This window comes from Rutilus rutilus (assembly GCF_951802725.1).
Source record: "Rutilus rutilus genome assembly, chromosome: 11".
Lineage (NCBI taxonomy): Eukaryota > Metazoa > Chordata > Actinopteri > Cypriniformes > Leuciscidae > Rutilus > Rutilus rutilus.
The window spans coordinates 35,117,265-35,139,277 of NC_140216.1; the positions used below are offsets into that span (position 1 = coordinate 35,117,265).

General features: G+C 33.1%; 2 protein-coding genes across 2 annotated transcripts; both read right to left on the bottom strand.

The window, feature by feature from the left end:
- Positions 1 to 1,372: 1,372 nt before the first annotated feature.
- LOC311299454 (E3 ubiquitin-protein ligase TRIM39-like) lies at positions 1,373 to 16,116 on the bottom strand. Its single transcript, XM_084423027.1, has 7 exons — positions 15,961 to 16,116; positions 3,798 to 4,351; positions 3,588 to 3,683; positions 3,146 to 3,379; positions 2,916 to 3,054; positions 2,180 to 2,215; positions 1,373 to 2,032 (listed from the first exon to the last, which is right to left on the bottom strand). Exons 1-7 carry the CDS (start codon positions 16,028 to 16,030, stop codon positions 1,485 to 1,487), a joined length of 1,677 nt encoding a protein of 558 aa, XP_084279153.1. The 5' UTR covers positions 16,031 to 16,116; the 3' UTR covers positions 1,373 to 1,484.
- LOC311299345 (erythroid membrane-associated protein-like) lies at positions 14,398 to 15,449 on the bottom strand (the record flags this gene model as incomplete). The annotated part of the gene is made up of 3 exons (XM_084422862.1): positions 14,398 to 14,953; positions 15,106 to 15,141; positions 15,437 to 15,449. 3 exons carry the CDS (start codon positions 15,447 to 15,449, stop codon positions 14,406 to 14,408), a joined length of 597 nt encoding a protein of 198 aa, XP_084278988.1. The 3' UTR covers positions 14,398 to 14,405.
- Positions 16,117 to 22,013: the final 5,897 nt, after the last annotated feature.

Below are 22,013 nucleotides of genomic sequence, written 5' to 3' on the forward strand. Positions count from 1 at the left end.
AAACCTCAGGACAGAACATTTGTCCTGCCGTCTCTGTTAAAACCATCAGAACTAAACAATCACTCAATCCATCATGTGTTAAATACTGCAACACACACTCAATACACAAACAGAGCATTAAAATGTGGATCCAATACATTCATCCATTAATGAATAGTGCAGGCATCATTATTAATCATAATTAGGACTAAAGATGCACAATCAAAATCTTTTTGACCAGACACAGCACTCACAAAGAACCATTTTGCACCAAGTAAACTAAAAACAAATCACTAAACAAATTAATTAAATTTAAATTTTTTAAATAACATGATATATCCAGGTTTTCCAGGACTGTATGAACCTTGTTATATTATCTGTATTTTCTGATTTGAAACTATATAGCGCCACCTAGTGAACATTATCTACAGTAATGCTATAGCACAGAGGCCTCAGAGAATCTTAAAGTGATAGTTCACACAAAAATAATAATTCTAATTTGATAAAAGATAATTTGACTGTGACTGATTTACTTTAAAGAGATAAAGTTTTCTACTCTTTCTCTCAGGACACAGAACAATGTGAAAAGACCAGAATATGTGACTTGCTTTCTATATTCCTTTTCATCAAAACGATGACCTTATTTTATCTCTATCTACTGTAAAAAGCAGCTGTGCTCAACTTTCATACAGATCAAAAGACAATAAACAAACAGCAATATAAATAGGCATCTTTAATAGAACAATCTCTACTGTCCTGAAAGAAGGAAAATATCTTTTATAAAGTTTCATATTTGTTTCTCTCCTTCATATCAGCACCATCAGATATTTAACAGTCCTATATTTTATTTGAAGATGTATATAACTGTATCAATAAAAAATTTGCATTTAAATAAATCTGATGTGTGTTGAAATTTGTCTGTCTATTCTATTCTATTCTATTCTATTCTATTCTATTCTTATGGTAAAACATTTGACATGGTAACTTGGTAATAGACCTACAATGTTTTCTTCTTCTTCTTCTTCTTCTTCTCCTTTTTTATTTTTTGTTATTACCATGATCATAATATCATGCTGTTTTTATGTATACTTAAACTATGATCCATAGTGTAGTGTATGAATATGGTAATAATACAGTTCTGATATATATTGAGGTATTACCATCTGATTTACCACAGTATTATCACAGCTTTTATCACAGCAATTAGACAGCTTTGATAATTTATTAATGTTATCATAATATGGTTGATTTTTATGTAAAAAAAAAACAAAACAATAGAGACACTTTCACTTTGTCAGGTTGAGATGGGAGAAAACAACGGCATGAATAAACTATGAAAAATTGAAAATAAAATTGTTAAACAAGCATTATATTTTTTATTTGCATTAGCTAGAAATTATAGATTTTAACACTGAAAAACAAATGATGAAAATATAGCAAAACATGTTTAGATTTTTAATTATATAAATAATTTTCATTGTGTATTTCATATTAGGGCTGTAAATTCATTTCTTGTATTTGACAGGTGTGATGATCAGTGGAGTTGAGTTTTTACCTCCAAAGTTTAAGGATGGGCCAAAATATGGATAGAGTTTCCCAGTGAAAGACTGATCAGTGAAAGAGTAGAGCTGAGAGCTGGACTCCACATCATAAAAGGAGACCAGACCCTCCTCATAATCCACAAACACACCGACCCGCTGCGGCTTCACTCTCACACACAGAGAGACACGAGGATCAGCACAGGCTTTATATTCATTCTCATTCCTCAACCACATAGTCCAGTATCCATTACTGGGACTCAGCTTGATCTGTCCCTTCCTGTTAATGGATTCTCTGACCACTCCTAAATCCCAGTCAGTCTTTCCCTTCACCTGCACCTCAAAATAAAATCTCCCTGAGGAGAATCCCTCCTTTCCCAGGACACATGCACCTGTATCAAATCTCTCTGGTTTGTCTGGGAGTTTCTGTCTAATGTCTCCATGTCTCACTTGTTTTCCATCATCAGACAGGATGAGATTAGGATTAGCTGTATCAGGATCCAGAGTCACATCCACTGAGAAAACAGAGAATATGAAACACAACTTACAGATATTTAGTGATGATGTGTGTAATATGTAATCAGTGTTTAATCATACTGTCGGTCAGTGATGAAGCTGTGAGTATCTGAATGTAATAGTGTAGTGCAGACAGCACACTGTACCTGCATACTGCTGTCTCCTCTTCAGTTCTGTAGAGACTAATGACAATAAAACACCATCAGATCTTTGACATGTTTATGTGTGAATTATAGACAAGATTTAAGGTTATATTTAAAGAATTGTGAACAACATCATGTTTAATCTGATCAATGTTTCTCTGCTGATATTTAGAGAATCAATATGTTATTTTTGTGTCTAATGTTATTCATCTCAATTTTTCATCATACTGTATTTTTGGAGTGCAAACAAGCAAAAAAAAAAAAAGGGATTTAAGAAGAAAAACTTACGAGTTTAAAGTATAAGCTGCAGGCCTGATATAATAAAGAATAAAAATGTACCTTCTAAACCCATAATGCCTATTAATTAGATTTTCTTAGAAATGTTTAAAAATCTTGATTAAATCATTTGATCTGATGTGCATTCAAAAAATGTAGACACGGAGATAATACATAATTAATGTTAGATGTTTCTCATCTAAAAGTGTTCAGAGATTTACTAAAGCCTCAAGGTTCTGGTTACAGTGATGAAGCTTCTAGTACAAGATGAATTTACTGCATGTTTTCTGAAATTAGAGATGAATATGACCTGCTCTCTTCAAGAAGAACTGTGATGATAATGAGACACAAACACATGATCACACACTTCTCTTATTTCAGCTTTAACAGACTCATTCTTCATTACTGATATTAAAAGATGATAAATATATGTATCTGTACGGTGTGTTTGATATTGCTGTACCAGTTAGCGTGAGTTTCTCCTGTAGAGAGTCCTGCAGTTTAGTCAGAGCTCTCCTCAGAGTCTCCAGACTCTCATCAGTCTTCACACTGATCTCAGACCAGTTCCTGGTGTTTCTAGAGCTGCACAGGGATGAGTAAATCTACAGCAGGAGAGAGGAGAAATCCTTCAGCATGGGGAGTGTTATGGTGTCATATACTGCATTATCATTGATCAGAGAGATGTTGACTGACCTGTAGGAGGTGGAGGTGATCTTCAGTGTGTGAGAGCTGCTCCAGCTCAGTGTTTCTCATCTTTAGCTCAGTGATCTCCTGCTCCAGCTCTTCAATGAGCTCTTCCTCCTGTTTCTCTGCTGCTTTCTGCTGCTCCTCCATCATCTCCAGCAGTTCAGTCTGACATCTCTCAATGGAGCGGAGGAGATCAGTGAAGAGCTCCACACGGGCTGCTTTCTCCTTCTCTGTGTTTCTCTGCTCAACCAGGACAATCAACACATTATTAGTGGCGTTTGTGAAGAGAAGAATCAGTGTTATTATTTCTCATATTTAGGCGGTTTTCAAAATCTTCAAGATATTCAGACCAGCAGTGTGACTGTGAGTGTGAAATTGCTTTTATACAACAATTCAATAAACAACAATAGATATTAAAATTAATTTAATTTAATTATTTTAAACTCACTTTTCTGACTTCTGCTGAGTGTTTGACGTCTTGAATCTTCTTGATTCTGTCCTGGATCATCTGCTGTGTGTCTTTCTGTGTCTTCATCAGTTGAGTCTATAGACAGAGAACAACACACAATATGTTTTCATAATTGATTCATTTATATTAAAGAACATGTGATTCCTCATGATAAGAGCCATTTAAAATCAGTTTGTCAGTAACTTTTACCTTCTTCTCTTCACTCTCCTCTTCTAAAGAAACAGTGTTGTGGTTCTTGTGATCTCCGTCAGTGCAGGACAGACACACGATAGTCTGATCATCTCTACAGAACAGCTCCAGAGGTCTCTCATGTTTCTGACATATATAGTCCTCCAGATTACTCACAGGATTGATCAGTTTGTGTTTCTTTAAACCTGCCACTCTCAAATGAGGCTCCAGGTGTGTTTCAAAGTAAGAGCTCTGACACACCAGACACGACTTCAGGGCTTTCAGCTTTCTTTCCTCACAGACGTCACACAGAACTTCAGCTTTTTTCGCAGGACTTTTCTTTTTACAGTGATCTACGAGCTCTCGGAGTGTGGTGTTAATCTTGAGATCAGGTCTGTGCTTGAATGTTTCTTTACAATATGGACAGTTGCAGGTCTGGCTGTTGTCCCAGCACTTATTCAGACAGGTCTTGCAGAAGTTGTGTCCACATGGAGTGCTGACTGGATCAGTGAACACGTCCAGACATATAGAGCACTGAAGCTCCTCAGTCAGTGGACCGCTGGAGGAAGACATCACTGGAGAGAGAAATGATGAAGATAAATCACCTGCACTACTAGTCTAAAGTTTGGACACACTTGATACACACACTCAATTTAAGTTTCTTATAATCTTAAAAGATATTGTGGTTAGCAGGACGAGGCCGGTGGCGTGATTGATAATGAGCGACACCTGCACGCGACGCACCGGTCTGGTATATTTACAACAACTATATAAAGCTCTCCATAAAATATATTATATGGCCAAGAGTAATAATTTTTATCTTAATAATGTTTAATGTAGGCTAAATGTGATTTTCATCTGCAGTTTAGCAGGTTTGTGTTCAGTGAATCTGCAGGTAATTTTAGTAGTTATGTATTTGTGACAAAATGACAGAAACGCCAATCTTTGTATCACAACCAATCAAATGGCATAATTAAATACAATTCTGATACCATTTCAGTGCAGTAAACAACTAAAATAGTTGAGTATTTGACATGCTTAAACCTGGTTCTGTTCAACTTATTCCAGTTTGACATAAACCTACTAAACCAGTTCACTTCCATTAGAAACCTGTTCAGCACAATCTCTCTTATATTTCTATCTCTTACCTGTGAGGATCAGATGTGTCCACAAGACTCTTTGAACGGATCAATAAATATTCTGTTGTTTAAAGAGGTTGATCGTTTCAGGAGTCCATATTGTTGTTGATCAAGTTAGTTTCACTTTCTCTGAATCTCTCTCTGAACTACAGTGATGTCAGAGCTCCGAGTTCCCCAGAGTGGACGATTGGGGCGGGTCGACACATTAAGGCCGCCCACACCCGATTTTATTGGTTTATAATACAGCAATCTTATTGGCGTAGACGCTTTAGGCATGAGCATGCGCATTCCTTTATGTACGAATTTATGAATTATTTTCTATGCTGTTTAGCCATACTACAGAAATATCAAGTGATAACCATGGCGATTTCAGTAACGATCAATTGGATAATGTTTTGATGAATTTACACGAATCAAGTTGGATGAAGTTACTGTCAAAATTTATTCGTATAGCGCTCATTTCACAATCGTTTCAAAGCAGCTTTACAAAAAGTCTGAAATGCTTTAATATTGAGCAGTTTTAGGGCTGCCAACTTATGGAAAGGAAAAGGGACAATCGTGGTTCTTTATAGGAAAATAAGGGACGGAATAAGGGACAATCAAAATATCTGTGCTGTACCACACAGTGCATATCATTTCAGAATTTGCAGGTAAATATGTGTACAAAAGATGCATAAAAGGTTCTCAGACAAACACATTTGGGTAATTTCATGGAAAAAGCAAGCAACCACATTTCAGAAACTTTCCCAGCTCAAATTTTTTATTTTGTTAAAAAAAAATATTTCAAAGAAAGACAAACATAAATGAAGAAGAAAGCCAGAATATTTCACAAATATTTCATATTTCACAAAAGCCACAATTTTCACCTGCGATTTGGAGTCAGATTACAGGGGGGTTAAAATGACTTAATAATCTCATAATTATGTTACTTTTACACAGAGATTGTTAGGTCTATTTAGCTAAATCGGTAGACTTCAGCCATCTTTGTTGCATTATAGCTACAGTATACCAACGGTAAAAAAAATTAAAATGGGAAAAAGCACTACTTTTTGTTTTTTGCCCGAAATGTGCATGCCTGCAACTCATTAAAAAAAAATCTTAATATCCTTTTAGATTCTAATTATTAACAAACTTTTATTTTGGTTTCTTACTTTTTAAGGCCGAATATGGTTCATTTTAAGTCCCAATTTATAGGGATGTTAATGTGGCTCCATGAGTAAATTAGTACACATTTTCAATGGTCACACATGTTCTGAAGAACAAATAATGTTGAAACTAGAAATGTATCTTGTTATTTTTTTCTATCACAATTAAACATTACTGAGTGTCATAAATAGTATTTTTCCATAGTTTGTGTGCCTGTAACTCTAAAAGTAACAAAGATATCTTAATATCCTTCTCTCATTCTTAATACAATTTTCTTCTGTAATCTTCATTTTAAAGGCCCTATATTTTTCAATCCCATAGATATAATGTGGCTCCATGTTCAAATTGTTGAATTTTCCCAATTTTCAATATATAGCTACACCAACGGATTTTACTGTATCATCAACCTCTATTCAAAACAATAAACATAAAAGTTTTTTTTTTTTTTTTTTGTCAAGAAGATACATAGATGGCATAAAATTAAGCACAATAACTGAACGTCTTTGAAATTATGAAATTACAGCAAAAAAAAAAAAAAAATTGCAACCATGTAGGCTATAAATACATGAAAAGAGCATACTTTCCAGATAAAGAGAACTTAGATGATTAGTATTGCTAATACGGCTGCTTTTGGTGCTTGAGATTGTATTGGTTATTTTGTGTTTCAATAACAAGGTCCAACCAAATAGAATACGGTACAAGTTACTTTAATGTAAAATGTTTTTCTCTATTTAACATTAACTTACAATAGTGAAATATTTTTGATGACATCTTCCGTCAGGTATAGTGGAAAGAAAACATCCAAAATACACTTTTAATTGTAAACTACTTTATGTACATCTCTAGATTTCGATTACAATTCATATCTTTAAAGTTTGCTTTTTTTAAATGAGTTTTTTCTCCAGTTCAGCATCACTTACATACACCAAACATTAAAGTTTTATATTCTGAAGGTTTTTACTGAGAGGTTTGTTCATATATCACTTGCCTAATATTATACAATCTATTCCTAAAAACATGGTGAAAACTTATTTGTTGACAGTATTTGCTGATTTGAGTGATAAAAAGAGAAATCCTCAATCCCCTCTCTAAAAACCTTTGATTTATAATATGTCAACCAAATGAAACAAGAATTTTGCACCTGACTTCATCCAATATTCAGATTTTTGTTTTGGAGTTTATGCAAATGAGTGAATAGCTAATTAGATAAATGCCTCATTTACATACATAACAACATAATATTTCTGAAAACGTACAAAAATGTTTGGAATTCTTAATGTATTCCATCAACACAGAAAGGAAAGTGATATTTATTATAGTTCATTTTTTACTCTATTTATGTGTCTTGCCTTCAAAATTGTTCACTGAAAGTTTCTTTGGCAAAGTTTCCCTTTGAAAAAAAAAAAAACCTTTGGAAACTTTACTTTTAAGAGTGTAAACTACACACATCTGAAGATTAATCTAAATACTGAGTATTTTTGCTTTTATTTCATTGCTAACCTCGTTAAGTTGTATGCAGTGAATGACAGTGTGTTTGGTCTCGTCTCTTCCAGATCTTGGTTCAGGGTGGCGTTACGTACAGAGACGAGCCCTGGCATAAAGAATGTTTCTTGTGTTCGGGTTGTAAAGTCCAGCTGGCCGGACAGCCTTTCACAACGCAGGGTGAAGATCCGTTCTGTGTGAAGTGCTACAGTAACCTGTACGCCCAAAAATGTGCCGCCTGCGACAAACCCATCACAGGTCAGTGTGTGTTAATGTGTCCTTATAACAAGAGCGCTCTTCATTAGCAGTTCCTTCAGCTGAGAACAGAAACACTGTCAGAAACAAGAGACAGTTGTCACATAAACAGGGTCGTGTGTTTGGAGGCTGTTGAGTGTGTTTGAATAAAGTTCTGCTTGTTCATCGGGGACTCAAGAGTCTCTCATCCACCGGGTCATGACCTATGAGAATATAATATCTGACTCAGATATCAATATATATATAGCCGTACATACACATATACATATACATATTCAGTCCAATGTTATATAACAAAGAGAGATAAACTATTCTTCTTTTAAATTACTTACTAAAGTAATGTTAGATTTAGAGGGTGAAACAGCAGACCCAAAAGGGCAATTATGGCAAATATACCAGGGCACTATAAGTTACTTGAAGACCCGTAAAAGCATGTGGAGGTCATCTTTGCCTGCACACTAGACAATGCCATGTTTTGGTTTCAATATTTTCTTTTAAATAAATATACAAAATAAAATGAAATATACACTACTGTTCAGAAGTTGAGATCGATACGATTTTAAAAATGTTTTTAAAAGAAGTCTCTTCTGCTCAAATCTGCATTGATTTGATAAAAAAAAAAACAGTAATATATACTATAATACTGTGATACTGTTATATGTGAATATATAGTAAAATGTAATTTATTTCTGTGATCAAAGCCGAATTTTCAGCATCATTACTCCAGTCTTCAGTGTCACATGATCCTTCAGAAATCACTCTAATATGATGATTTGATTGATTGTTGAATGCTGGAAACAGTTCATATTTGTGAGTAAACTGTAATACATTTCATTTTTCAGGATTCTTTGATGAATAGAAAGTTCAAAAGAACAGCATTTATTTGAAATAGAATCTTTTGTTACATTATAAATGTATTTACTGTCACTTTTGATCAATTTAATGCAACCTTAATTAATAAAAGTATTAATTTCTTTCCCAACATTTTTTTATTATAAATTCTTACTAACCGCAAGCTTTTGAATGGTAGCCTAGTGTATAATGCTACAAAAAGTTTATATTTCAGATAACAATTTTTTTTTACTTTCGATTGATAAAAAAAAAAAAAAAATCCACATTGATAATAATCATAAATGTTTGTTGAGCATCAAATTGTCATATTAGAATGATTTATGAAGGATCATGTGATGAAGACTGGAGTAATGATGGTAAAAATTCAGCTTTAATCACAGAAATGAATTATATTTGATTGTATTATTATTTTAAATTGTAATAATATTTCATAATATTACTGTTTTTACTGTATTTTGGATAAAATCAATGCAGGCTTGGTGAGCAGAAGATACTTTTGAACTTTTGAACAGTAGTGTACATCCAACAGAATGATTCTAGCTTTATTTACCAAAGTAGTATTTACCCTAAAAACAACTGGATGATTGATGTGACACTTTGATAACAATGTTTGTTCCAAAATACTTGATTAAGTGCATGAAACAAGTTTATTAGATATTAAACATATAAATTGTGACAAAACAAGCTGTCAGTCTGTGTGTTGGTGGGGATTGTTGAAAGATTTCAGTAAATACGTAGTAGTAAATAGTTACGTCCGTGCGGCAAAGGACTGTTATGACTGAGTTAGTCAGTCAGCAGATTCACTATTCAACCATTTCAGTGAAAAAGGCAAGTAGTCAAGCAAAACATGACTTCAGATAACTTAAACATACAAGTTGTATAAACCATTTCTATGTTGCTTTTTTAGTCATTTAAGGAGCTCAACAGCCCCAGTCTCCATTCACTTTCATTGTGTCTATAAGAACTTCTTTTGTTACACAGAAGTAAGCAATATAAGTTTGGAACAACATTGAGTAAATCATCATTTGCAGAATAACGCTGTTAAAATAATCCATAAAAAAACAGAAAACACACTGGTATACACTGTAAAAAATAAATCAAGGGTCTAGTAATTTTCATTAAAAAAATAAAAAATAAAAATATTGTGTATATTTTATTAAGAAAATTGTGGTTCAGTGTTGTATAGAAAAACTGATAACATTTCACTAATAGAACCAAGAGATACATTTTCATATTTTTTTAAGGAAACACACTTTTAAGAAACAACCGATTAAGATGATAAAATTAAGGAAAAAAGGCTACCTATTTATTTTAAGAGAATTAGCTAAATTAGGCGGTTTTATTTATGGACACCATTGTAAGATCCCAGCATGCTTTGCACATGGCTGGAAATGGAGAGTAAATATTGAAATTAAACGGGTGGTTGAATATGATTTCACTTTTTTTAACTTTAGTTAGTGTGTAATGTTGCTGTTTGAGCATAAACAACATCTGCAAAGTTACAATGCTCAAAATTCAAAGCAAAGGGAGAGATTTGCTTTTAAATAAATCACTTTTTAAAGACTACAACAAACGGCTGGTAGGGACTACACAACACTCCTTCCGGGTTAGTGACATCACCAACCTTAAAATTTTATGATGTTAAATTAAATTAAAATGATGTTCATTTGAAATGATGTTAATGTTGTTAATGTTGTTCTAAATTAATTTAAGAAACCACCGCTCAAAATGAAACTCTCTCGATGTTTTTGTCAGGTTTTGGAGAAGGGAAGTACGTGTCGTTTGAGGATCGTCAGTGGCATCAGTCGTGTTTTAAGTGTTCTGAGTGTTCGGTGTCTCTGGTCGGCGCTGGATTCTTCCCCGACGGGACAAAGAATCTCTGCAAAAACTGCAATGCCAAATAATTCAAAACTGCTTGTGTAGATGTGCTGAAGAACAGACCGCTGTGTAATAGAAACACATTCATGAAACGTTTGACATCATTTATACATGTAAAGTTTAGGTTACATTCTCCCAAATCTGTATGTTAAAAATATCTAAACTAAAACACATTTGATTGGGTAAATGCACTTTCTGGTTTAAATGATAAACTCAAATAATTTGAACTATAACAAACAAATAATTTAATTTTGTTTCATGCCAAAGTGACTCAGTTTCCTGAGATTTTATTGTTCTCATCATTGCTGTACTTTTGCATAGTTTTGATTTTACGTTTGAGTAATTTTCCATGTGTTTGCATTAACATCAGGCCTTTAAATTCCCTCCAACATCAACATTCCTCAATGAAACTTACATCTGAACAAAACACACACTGAGTGTTAATATGTGAGGTGTGTGTTCAGCGAGACAGGATTGAATCATGTAATGATGCATTAGAATCTGGACAGAAAATGTTGTTTGTATTAAACAGTGAATTTTACAGTGCACTATTTTAATGCACATGCATTGGTGTTTTATCCATTCATTTTTAATAAGTCTCACATGAAATATTCAATAATGATTTAACAGGTGGCTTCCTATTTGTGTTGCTTTCAAAAGAATACTTTAACTTTGTTTTTAAATGTTTGATGTATTTTTACATATGAATGCTTCAGTAAAACTGATCCTGCTGTCGTTTACTTTCATAAAATATTTGTTACATTCATAAAACAACAACTTTCAAATATCATTTCAGGTTAAGTCAAATTATGTTTTCACTTTAAAAACAAATAAAAGATAAGATATCTGAAAAGATATTATGTCTTGTTTTCTGGGAATATAAATCAAAATTAAGTGTTTTGTTGTTTTAAAAAAGCAACATTATCTACCAGTGGAGGAAGAAAAATAATCTTAATAACAAGATTATTGTTCATACCCCATTGGCAGATAATTTTGCTTGTTTTAAGAATTACTACAGGTTTCTCACTGCAGACTTTCCACACTCATCCAGTGGAAAGATGGACTGATGGAGACACTGAGTTCCTTAAAAGATAAGGTCTGATACAAAGGTTTAATGCTGATAATGCAGCTTGGTTTGACATTTTTATCAATGATGATCAGATAAATTTTAAGTACAAATAGACCTACTTTACATAAAAAGGTCCAGAAACAAAAATATGAGGATTAAAAACATCACAAAGCAGAAATAATCTTTCCAAACCCCTTTATAAACATAATCTGTAACCGTTGGTTTAAGAAATTCTCATGACTCTTCCGTTAGATGCAGTGGACTCTGTTTATGGAAATATGAAAATTGTGTCTTTGTCCCAGGAGAGACTCCGGGTCCCATTAAAGCCGTTCTCTGGGGTCTTTGGTTTCATCTTGTGTCCTAAACCTCAGTGGACAGAACATTTGTCCTGCCGTCTCTGTTAAAACCATCAGAACTAAACAATCACTCGATCCATCATGTGTTAAACACTGCAACACACACTCAATACACAAACAGAGCATTACAATCTGGATCCAATATCATCCATTAATGAGTGTTGCAGGCATCATTATTAATCATCATCTGGACTAAAGATCAAAATCTTTTTACCAGACATAGCACTCACAAAGAACCAATTTTAACCAAGTAAACTAAAAACAAATCACTAAACAAATTAAATTGAATTTTTTTAAATAACATGATATTTCCAGGTTTTCCATGACTGTATGAACCTCACTGTATTCTCTGTATTTTCTGATTTGAAACTATATAGCGCCACCTAGTGAACATTATCTACAGTAATGGTGTAGCACAGAGGCCTCAGAGAATCTTAAAGTGATAGTTCACACAAAAAATGAAAATTCATTATTTACTCGCTCCAAACCAGTATGAGTTTCTTTACTGTGACTGGTTTACTTTAAAGAGATAAAGTTTTCTACTCTTTCTCTCAGGACAGAATATGTGACTAGCTTTCTATAATTTTATATTTTCAAAATGATCGCCTTATTTTGTCACTATCTGCTGTAAAAATCAGCTGTGCTCAATTTGCATACAGATCAAAATACATTAAACATAAATAGCTATATATGGTAACACTTTATGATAACGTTCAGTTGTAAGCCATTAATAAGTGGTTAGTTAATGATGAACTAATCATTTACAGAACATTCATAAATGATTAGCAAGTGATATACTAACATTTTATGTATGTTTTGTAAATTCCGTATGTTTTGTAAAGTCATTTACAATTGATTAGTACATGATTAACTAATTCATTAAATAACTCGTTTCATAAATGTTTAATAAATAATGTTTTTTTTTTTGTTTTTTTTTTTGTATGTAGCAATTAGAGGGTGCAGAATGTGTTGTAAATGCCTTGAATACACGTACAGATCATTTGTAACAGGTAAGTGTAACACATTTACAAGTGATGAATAGATTACACTTTAGATTAGGGGATGCAGAAAGTGTTGTAAATGATTTATTCATGCATTTACACATCTATAACAGGTGTTGAATACTGTAGTGTGTACTGCAGTGTAAGTGCTGACTGGTGAGGGTATAGACAGCTGTCTTCTGTAGTGTGTAGTGTAGTGTGTACTGCAGTGTAAGTGCTGACTGGTGAGGGTATAGACAGCTGTCTTCTGTAGTGTGTAGTGTAGTGTGTACTGCAGTGTAAGTGCTGACTGGTGAGGGTATAGACAGCTGTCTTCTGTAGTGTGTAGTGTAGTGTGTACTGCAGTGTAAGTGCTGACTGGTGAGGGTATAGACCGCTGTCTTCTTTGAAACACATGGAGTCTAACCACTGTGCACCTGATGTGAGCAAAACATACAAAAAAATAACATAATTTATTAAACATTTATGAAACGCATAGTTATGTTTCATAAATGATTAGTTAATCATTTACTAATCACTTGTAAATGACTTGTAACGAAATGTACAAAACATACATAAAATGTTAATATATCACTTGCTAATCATTTATTAATGATCTGTAAATGATTAGTTCATCATTAACTAACCACTTATTAATGACGTACAACTGAACGTTATTATAAAGTGTTACCCATATTTTTTATAGGGTTTCATTTTATAAGGTATTTTATAAGGTTTTATATTTGTATCTCTACTTCATATCAGCACCATCAGATATTTTAAAGGTCCCATATTTTATTTAAAAATGTATGTATCAATAATAAAAAAAAAGAACATTTAAATGAATCTGATGTGTGTTTACATTGGTCTATTTTTCTATTCTTATGGTTATGGTTATGGTTCTTCTTCTTCTCCTCCCATGATCATACACTCTAAAAAATTGTTTGGGTCAAATATGGACAAACCCAACTGTCTTGAATTTTTAACACAACGGTTTGGATTGTCCATATTTGAACTAACCCAGCATTTTTTAGAGTCATGGTGTTTTTAGGTATACTTTGAAGATCTATATTGTTGTGTATGAATATGGTAATCATACAGTTCTATGATATATATTGTGGTATCACCATCAGATTTACCACAGTATTATCACAGAACATTTTGTAATTGAAATGGAAGAAACAGGTTGTTGATATCATATATCATTTTATCATAGTTTGGTTTATTTTGATAAAAAATAAAAAAAAATAGTAAAAATTTACTTTGTCAGGTTGAGATGGGTGAAAACAATGACATGAATAATTATGAAAAGTTTAAAATAAAATTGTTAAACAAGCATTATATTTTTAATTATAACTAGAAATGATTGATTTTAACAATGAAAAACAAATGATCAAAAAATAGAAAAACATGTTTAGATTTTTAATTATATAAATAATTTTCATTGTGTATTTCATATTATGGCTGTAAATTCATTTATTGTGTTTGACAGATGTGATGATCAGTGGAGATAAGTTTTTACCTCCATAATTAAAGCACGGGCTAAACAATGGATAGAGTTTCCCAGTGAAAGACTGATCAGTGAAAGAGTAGATATGAGAGCTGGACTCCACATCATAAAAGGAGACCAGACCCTCCTCATAATCCACAAACACACCGACCCGCTGCGGCTTCACTCTCACACACAGAGAGACAAGAGGATCAGCACAGGCCCAATATTCATTCTCATTCCTCAGAGCCACAGTCCACTGTCCATCACTGGGTCTCGCTGTGATCTGTCCCTTCCTGTTAATGAATTCTCTGGCCACTCCTAAATCCCATTCAGTCTTTCCCTTCACCTGCACCTCAAAATAAAATCTCCCTGAGGAGAATCCCTCCTTTCCCAGGACATTTACACATCTATCAAATCTCTCTGGTTTGTCTGGGAGTTTCTGTCTAATGTCTCCATGTCTCACTTGTTTTCCATCATCAGACAGGATGAGTTCAGGATGAGCTGTATCAGGATCCAGAGTCACATCCACTGAGAAAACAGAGAATATGAATCACAACTTAATACAGATATTTAGTGATGATGTTTGTAATATGTAATCAGTGTTTAATCATACTGTCGGTCAGTGATGAAGCTGTGAGTATCTGAATGTAATCTAGTGTAGTGCAGACAGCACACTGTACCTGCATACTGCTGTATCCTCTTCAGTTCTGTAGAGACTAATGACAATAAAACATCATCAGATCTTTGACATGTTTATGTGTGGAATTATAGACAAGATTTAAGGTTATATTTAAAGAATTGTGAACAACATCATGTTTAATCTGATCAATGTTTCTCTGCTGATATTTAGAGAATCAATATGTTATTTTTGTGTCTAATGTTATTCATCTCAATTTTTCATCATACTGTATTTTTGGAGTGCAAACAAGCACAAAAAAAAAGGATTAAAAAAAACTTTTACGATTTTAAAGTTTAAGCTTTTGGCCTGATATAATAAAGAATAAAATGTACCTCTTAAACCCATAATGCCTATTAATTCGATTTTCTTAAAAATGATTCAAAATCTTTATTAAATATTTTGATCTGATGTGCATTCAAAAAATTTTGACACAGAGATTAGTGTGCATGTGAACTCCTTTAGTACTGTTCAAAAAGAATCCCATAACGACTTTGAAGGATCTCATATATATGAGAGAACATGTAAAGTCAGCTGGTCATTACTGCAACCCAGACAAGCAGATCAGAACCCTAATGTGAAGCTCCTTACCCGACCACTTACCAAATAAGGAAATGCATGAGCAAGATATATTAACTTGAAATCAAATTATTATTGTATCATCTTATTTGAAGTTCATTTTATCAAATATTTTCTTAGTTCATTAAAACATAGAGAACCACCATATGAAATATAGACAACATACAATATTTAGCTAAAATGTTTAAATATGAGAAGCTACTGTACATTCCTGAACTAAAATATTATCGTATGAGAAAAGTTAATGCACTTATTCTTTCTTGTTGTTTTTTTTACTTACATGGAGGTTCATTTTTACTCCATCTCCTGTTTTTTCTTCCTTTTGTTGATGTTGGTGAAGATTCTGCCATTGTTCTTTCTCTCCTCAGCTCGTTTCAGAAAAAAGAAAAAAAGAAAAAAAAATACAGTGTAAATCATGACCAAAGGACTGATAAGAAACATCTATGCCCATTTGCTCCTTGTAATAGTGTATATTTGGTCACTCGGCTATACATTAAATCTCACACCATAGAGTCAGTGTGGTTACTTATTCCTCATACTATTATTTCACATCAGTCCATGTCAAACAGCACACGGTTCATTCACTCTTGTGAACAACTCTTCACTGTTATCAGCCTCTGAAAGAGAGGGACGTTCAAGTTATTTAAACAAGTTTTTTATCACATAAAGATTCATAAACTCACTGAACAATCTGAACTTTGACCTGCTGTTGAGACTGAAGAAAGTACACTATACAGGGTAAAAGTTAAATATTTTCTAACAAAAACATATATATCTTTATTTAAAGCTAAATAAATCTCTTCACAAAATAGTATACATTATATAGTCAAGTGTAGTTTTAATTTTGTTTAATGTAAAAGTGATTTTCATCTTCAGTTTAGCAGGTTTGTGTTCAGTGAATCTGCAGGTCATTTACTTCCTGTTTCTTTAGTCTTTCTGTCGTGTGACAAAGTGACAGAAACACCAAACTTTGCTTTACAACCAATCAAATGACACACTTTTAATACAATTCTGATACCATTTCAGTGCAGTAAACAACTAAAATAGTTGAGTATTATATATGTTTAAACCTGGATCTGTTCAACTTATTCCAGTTTGACATAAACCTACTAAACCAGTTCACTTCCATTAGAAACCTGTTCAGCACAATCTCTCTTATATTTCTATCTCTTACCTGTGAGGATCAGATGTGTCCACAAGACTCTTTGAACGGATCAATAAATATTCTGTTGTTTAAAGAGGTTGATCGTTTCAGGAGTCCATATTGTTGTTGATCAAGGTTCACTTTCTCTGAATCTCTCTCTGAACTGCAGTGATGTCAGAGCTCCTCCTGTATTCACACATTTACATGTGTTGTTTGGTCTCCATTGATGGGAAAATGTTTTTGTTAGGTACTGTTTATGGCTCAAATATTAAAAAATATAATGTTGATTTGTTCTCTGATATTGAAAATGAGATTAACAAAGAAAAAGATTTCATGATCTTTGAAATTATTCTAGGTGGGGACTTTAATATTGTCCCAGATGTTCAGATGTTAAGGTTACAGTTCTTCCTCATGTTGGTGATACTTCTCTCTGCTGTCGGGTTCTTTATAGATATGGAAAAAGACTATTAAAATAGTATTTACACTGAGAAAAAAAGTTGTTGTTTTAAAGCAAGACACTACAGGCAAAAAAGAAAAGAAAAGTATTTTCTTTTCATGCACTGGTAAATTTTTAGTGGAAACAAAAAATCCAAAATACACTTTTAAGTGTTTACTTTATGGCACTTTATTTGCATCTCTAGATTTCAATTACAATTCATTTCTTTAAAGGTTGCTTTTTTAAAGGGAGTTTTTATTTCCCTCCAGTTCAGTAGCACTTACACACACCAAACATTACAGTTTTATTCATATCTATATTCTGAAGGTTTTTTACAGGTTTGTTCATATATCATTTGCCCGATATGTTAAAACAATTTATTCCTAAAAACATGGTGAAAATGTATTTATTAACCGTATTTGCTGATTTATGGAGTGATGAAAAGAGAAATCCCAAATCTCCTCTCTAAAAACCTTTAATTCTAATGTCAACAAAAGGAAACAAGAGATTTGAACCTGACTTCATCCAATATTCAGATTTTTGTTTTGGAGTTTATGCAAATGAGTGCATAGTTAATTAGAAAATTCCTCATTTGCATATTTAAACATACTATCTCCAAAAAATTACAAAAATGTTTGGAATTCTTAATGTATTCAATCAACACAGGAAGTATGGTGATATTTATTATTGTTCAAATTTATATTGCCTTCAAAGTTGTTCACTGAAATGTTCTTTGGCAAAGGTTCTTTTCTTTTCACTGTGAAACCCCCTTTGGAAACTTTATTTTTAAGAGTGTAAACTACACACATCTGAAGATTAATCTAAATACTGAGTATTATCTGCTTTTATTTCATTGCTAACCTCGTTAAGTTGTACGCAGTGAATGACAGTGTGTTTGGTCTGGTCTCTTCCAGATCTTGGTTCAGGGTGGCGTTACGTACAGAGACGAGCCCTGGCATAAATAATGTTTCTTGTGTTCGGGTTGTAAAGTCCAGCTGGCCGGACAGCCTTTCACAACGCAGGGTGAAGATCCGTTCTGTGTGAAGTGCTTCAGTAACCTGTACGCCCAAACATGTGCCGCCTGCGACAAACCCATCACAGGTCAGTGTGTGTTAATGTGTCCTTATAACAAGAGCGCTCTTCATTAGCAGTTCCTTCAGCTGAGAACAGAAACACTGTCAGAAACAAGAGACAGTTGTCACATAAACAGGGTCGTGTGTTTGGAGGCTGTTGAGTGTGTTTGAATAAAGTTCTGCTTGTTCATCGGGACTCAAGAGTCTCTCATCCACCGGGTCATGCAATATAGAATATAATATCTGACTCAAATATCAATATCAAATATCTCACTGTTCATGTTCCACGTTGAACATTCTCAGTAAGTAAAGTGAAACTGTACTGTAAAAGGAAGCCTTTTTATTTCCATGCAATTACTGGGATCTTACCCTACAATCTGTAATAGCTACAGTTACGTACACTGTAAAAAATAAAATCGTAAAAAAACGGTCAATGACTGTCAGCTACGGCTGCCAAACAAAAACCGTAAAAATAAAGTAAAATATCCTAATTTAAATGAAGTGCAAAAAACTTTTACAGAAATTTTCCTTCAATGTTTTACAGAAAAACACTGTTATTTTACAGCTATTTCCTGAATTATTACGATCAAACACCTTCATTGTAAACAAATCCCATAAAAAAACAGTCAAATGACTGTCAGCAATGGCTGCCATACAAAACCCGTAAAATTAATATAAAATATCCTAATTTTAAATAAGTGCAAAATACTTTTAACAGAAACACAGTTATTTCACATTTATTTTCTGAAATTTTTACTGAAAAACATGCAGTTAATTACATGCATGATTTGCTGTGACTATACGTCACTGCATCAGCAACTACACAGTTACTGTCAGTTAAATAAAGCAACATGCAGCATATCATCAGTGTTTCTTTGCTCATCCTGAACTGAAGCTCAGGCTCTACTCTTCAACACAATGGTGACACACGAAACACACCATACAGAAACACTTTAAACCCCAACAGAACATTAAACACTTCCAGATCTCTCAGCATCTCAGCATCTTCACTTATTACAATCCAGACTTTATTTCTTTCATACTAACATTCTTATTGAGAATTAACAGAGGTTTAGAAGTTGAAGTTTTATTGAAAATAATAAAGTTTGGTGTCACCATGATGGAGATCAGTGTTTGCTTTAGTTGGGCTCTTGACCTTTTAGTTTTTAACATTCATTTTTCTCTGGCTGCTTTGACTGTGTGTCTTTGATGCATATGGTAGGAATCCAAGAAAAACTCAGATAAGATGATGTTGGTCACTTTTTAGTGATAATAGACGGCATGTGGTAGTTGCCTGCTTCATTGGTGCCATCTGAAGTGTAATATCTGATTAAATCATCAATTATTAGTTGTAAATTTTCCTGCAGTGCTGTGATTTTAGTACTCAGATTTTATGAAGTTATTAATGTATGCATAAAAATGTTTTGACAGGATCATAGACTCACTCAGACATCAAGAATCAGCGTATGAATCGCAACAATGGTGACAATGAAAAAAAAAACTGAATTACTATAAAGTCACAAAAATGCTTTGATGGTTGTCACCATTGTTGAGATTCATATGTTGATTCTTGATGTCTCTATTCTACAAAAAAAATGAATCGGCTCAAAACTTTCACTGTATAATAAATATATTTTTAAAAATTGTGACATCATGTTCTTCGTATAAAGCTAAATTCCATCTGCATATTATATAATTTAGGCTATTATATTCTGAGATTTCACTGTTGTATCAGTGAATCAGATCATCTTATACTTGACTTTAACATCATCATTAAATGACCAAGATCATCTGATATCTTCTCCTGCATTTATTGCTATTACAAATGTGTATCAAATACACAGTTAAAGCAGCCAGAGAAAACTAAAGTTAAAAACTCAAGGGTCATGAGCCCAACTAAAGCAGACACTGATCTCAATCATGGTGACATCAAATTTATTTTAAAGTTTTTTACACTTTATTTAAATTAGCATATTTTACTTAAATTTTATGGTTTTTGTTTGGCAGCCGCAGCTGCCAGTCATTTGACCCTTTTTTTAACGATTTTTTTTACAATGAAGGTGTTTGATCATAATAATGCAGGAAATACCTGTGAAATAACAGTGTTTTTTCAGTTTATTTAAATTAGAATATTTGACTTTAATTTTATGGTTTTTGTTTGGCAGCTGCAGCTGCCAGTCATTTGACCCTTTTTTTACGATTTTTTTTACAATGAAGGTATATGATTGTGATTATTCAGGAAATACCGGTAAAATAACAGTGTTTTTCAGTTTATTTAATTTAGGATGTTTTACAGTTTTTTGGGGGGCTGACAGTCATTTGACCATTTTATCATTTAACTGTTTTGTTACTGTTTAATTACAGATTATATTTGTAATTTTACATACATTTTTATGTAATTTAAGAAAACACAAAAATTACTGTATAAAAAATTCATCATTATTGTCATTAATGTCACAATACCTAAAATAACAGCTGAATTTTTATTTTACAGATATTATTTGTAATTTTACAGTGTTTTGACTACAATTTAAAATTAAAGAAAATGATCGTCAAAAAATCACAGTTATTTTCTGTAAAATTAGGATTTTTTTTTACAGTGTACATATTTTAAAATTGTAACATGTATTGCTGCCACAATAACCTTTTCAAAAATTTACGTGCCTTCTTCTCTTTCCCCTTTTTTTCGCTGAGGTGGAGCTGCAATGAAATATTGTTCTTGTAAATACTTTCCAGCATAAAAGTTTACATCTTGCGTACGGTGCTCGGCAGTGATCAAAAATGATTTAAACCGTGAATTTTGAATCTCTTCTTGTAAACTCAGAGATGTGGATTCAGACGGCAATTAAATTACCATACGACCTGTTTGTCAAAAAACAGAAGGTACTAATTTGGCCAGGGATTTTTACGCGGGTTGGGTGAGAAAAACACTGATATTATGGATTCGGACGGCACTAAAATCACAGACTCACCCCTATAAATGTTTAAAATACCGTACAAGCCCATGAGAAACAATATTAGCGTCCGAATAGGACTTAACTGACAGTAGCCTATGCTTTCACTGGCCTTTAAAAGAGCGTTTTAATTAAATTAATAATATTGTATAATATAATATCATTAAAATCTAACAACAATCAGTGTAATGACAATTTTATTCTTTGCATGAAAACACTTGAATTAGCCTAATTTAATACTGTCTGGGTGTATTAAAACTTCAGAATTATATTCATATAGACCTGCAACAGTGATAAGGTAAAGCTAAGAGTGGTCCAGACCAACCTTACGAAAGTGTGACTTACAGAAGATATACTTAGTGTACGAACGTTTCGGGAACCGTCCCATAAGGTTAAGAGAGAGGTTAAGGAATAGGTTAAGAACTACTTAGAGATAAGAACGCTTTGGGAAACCGGGCCCTGTTGGATTCAGCAAATCCACACTAAAGTAGGCCTACCTGAACTTCCTGATCTTTGTGCTTCAACATCCTGCAGTGAGAAACCTGGAGTCATTCTGCCATCAATCATTACGAATTACACGTTCTATCGTCATCTTTTAGTTCTACATGACTTTATTTGGGTAAAAAATCTGTCAGAAATTTGGCATCTGGTAAAAGGGCAAAAAATAAAAGTTTCACACAAGATTTAAAATCGAGTGTAACTAGAATCATTTAGAATGAACTTCAC

Excerpts from the sequence above, each read along its gene's own strand:
- LOC311299454 (XM_084423027.1), bottom strand. The coding sequence starts at position 16,030 with ATGGCAGAATCTTCACCAACATCAACAAAAGGAAGAAAAAACAGGAGA. Across the intron at positions 3,380-3,587 it reads ACTCAGCAGAAGTCAGAAAA|AGAAACACAGAGAAGGAGAA; the intron begins GTGAGTTTAAAA and ends CTGGTTGAGCAG. Across the intron at positions 2,216-2,915 it reads GGAGAAACTCACGCTAACTG|TCTCTACAGAACTGAAGAGG; the intron begins GTACAGCAATAT and ends TATTGTCATTAG.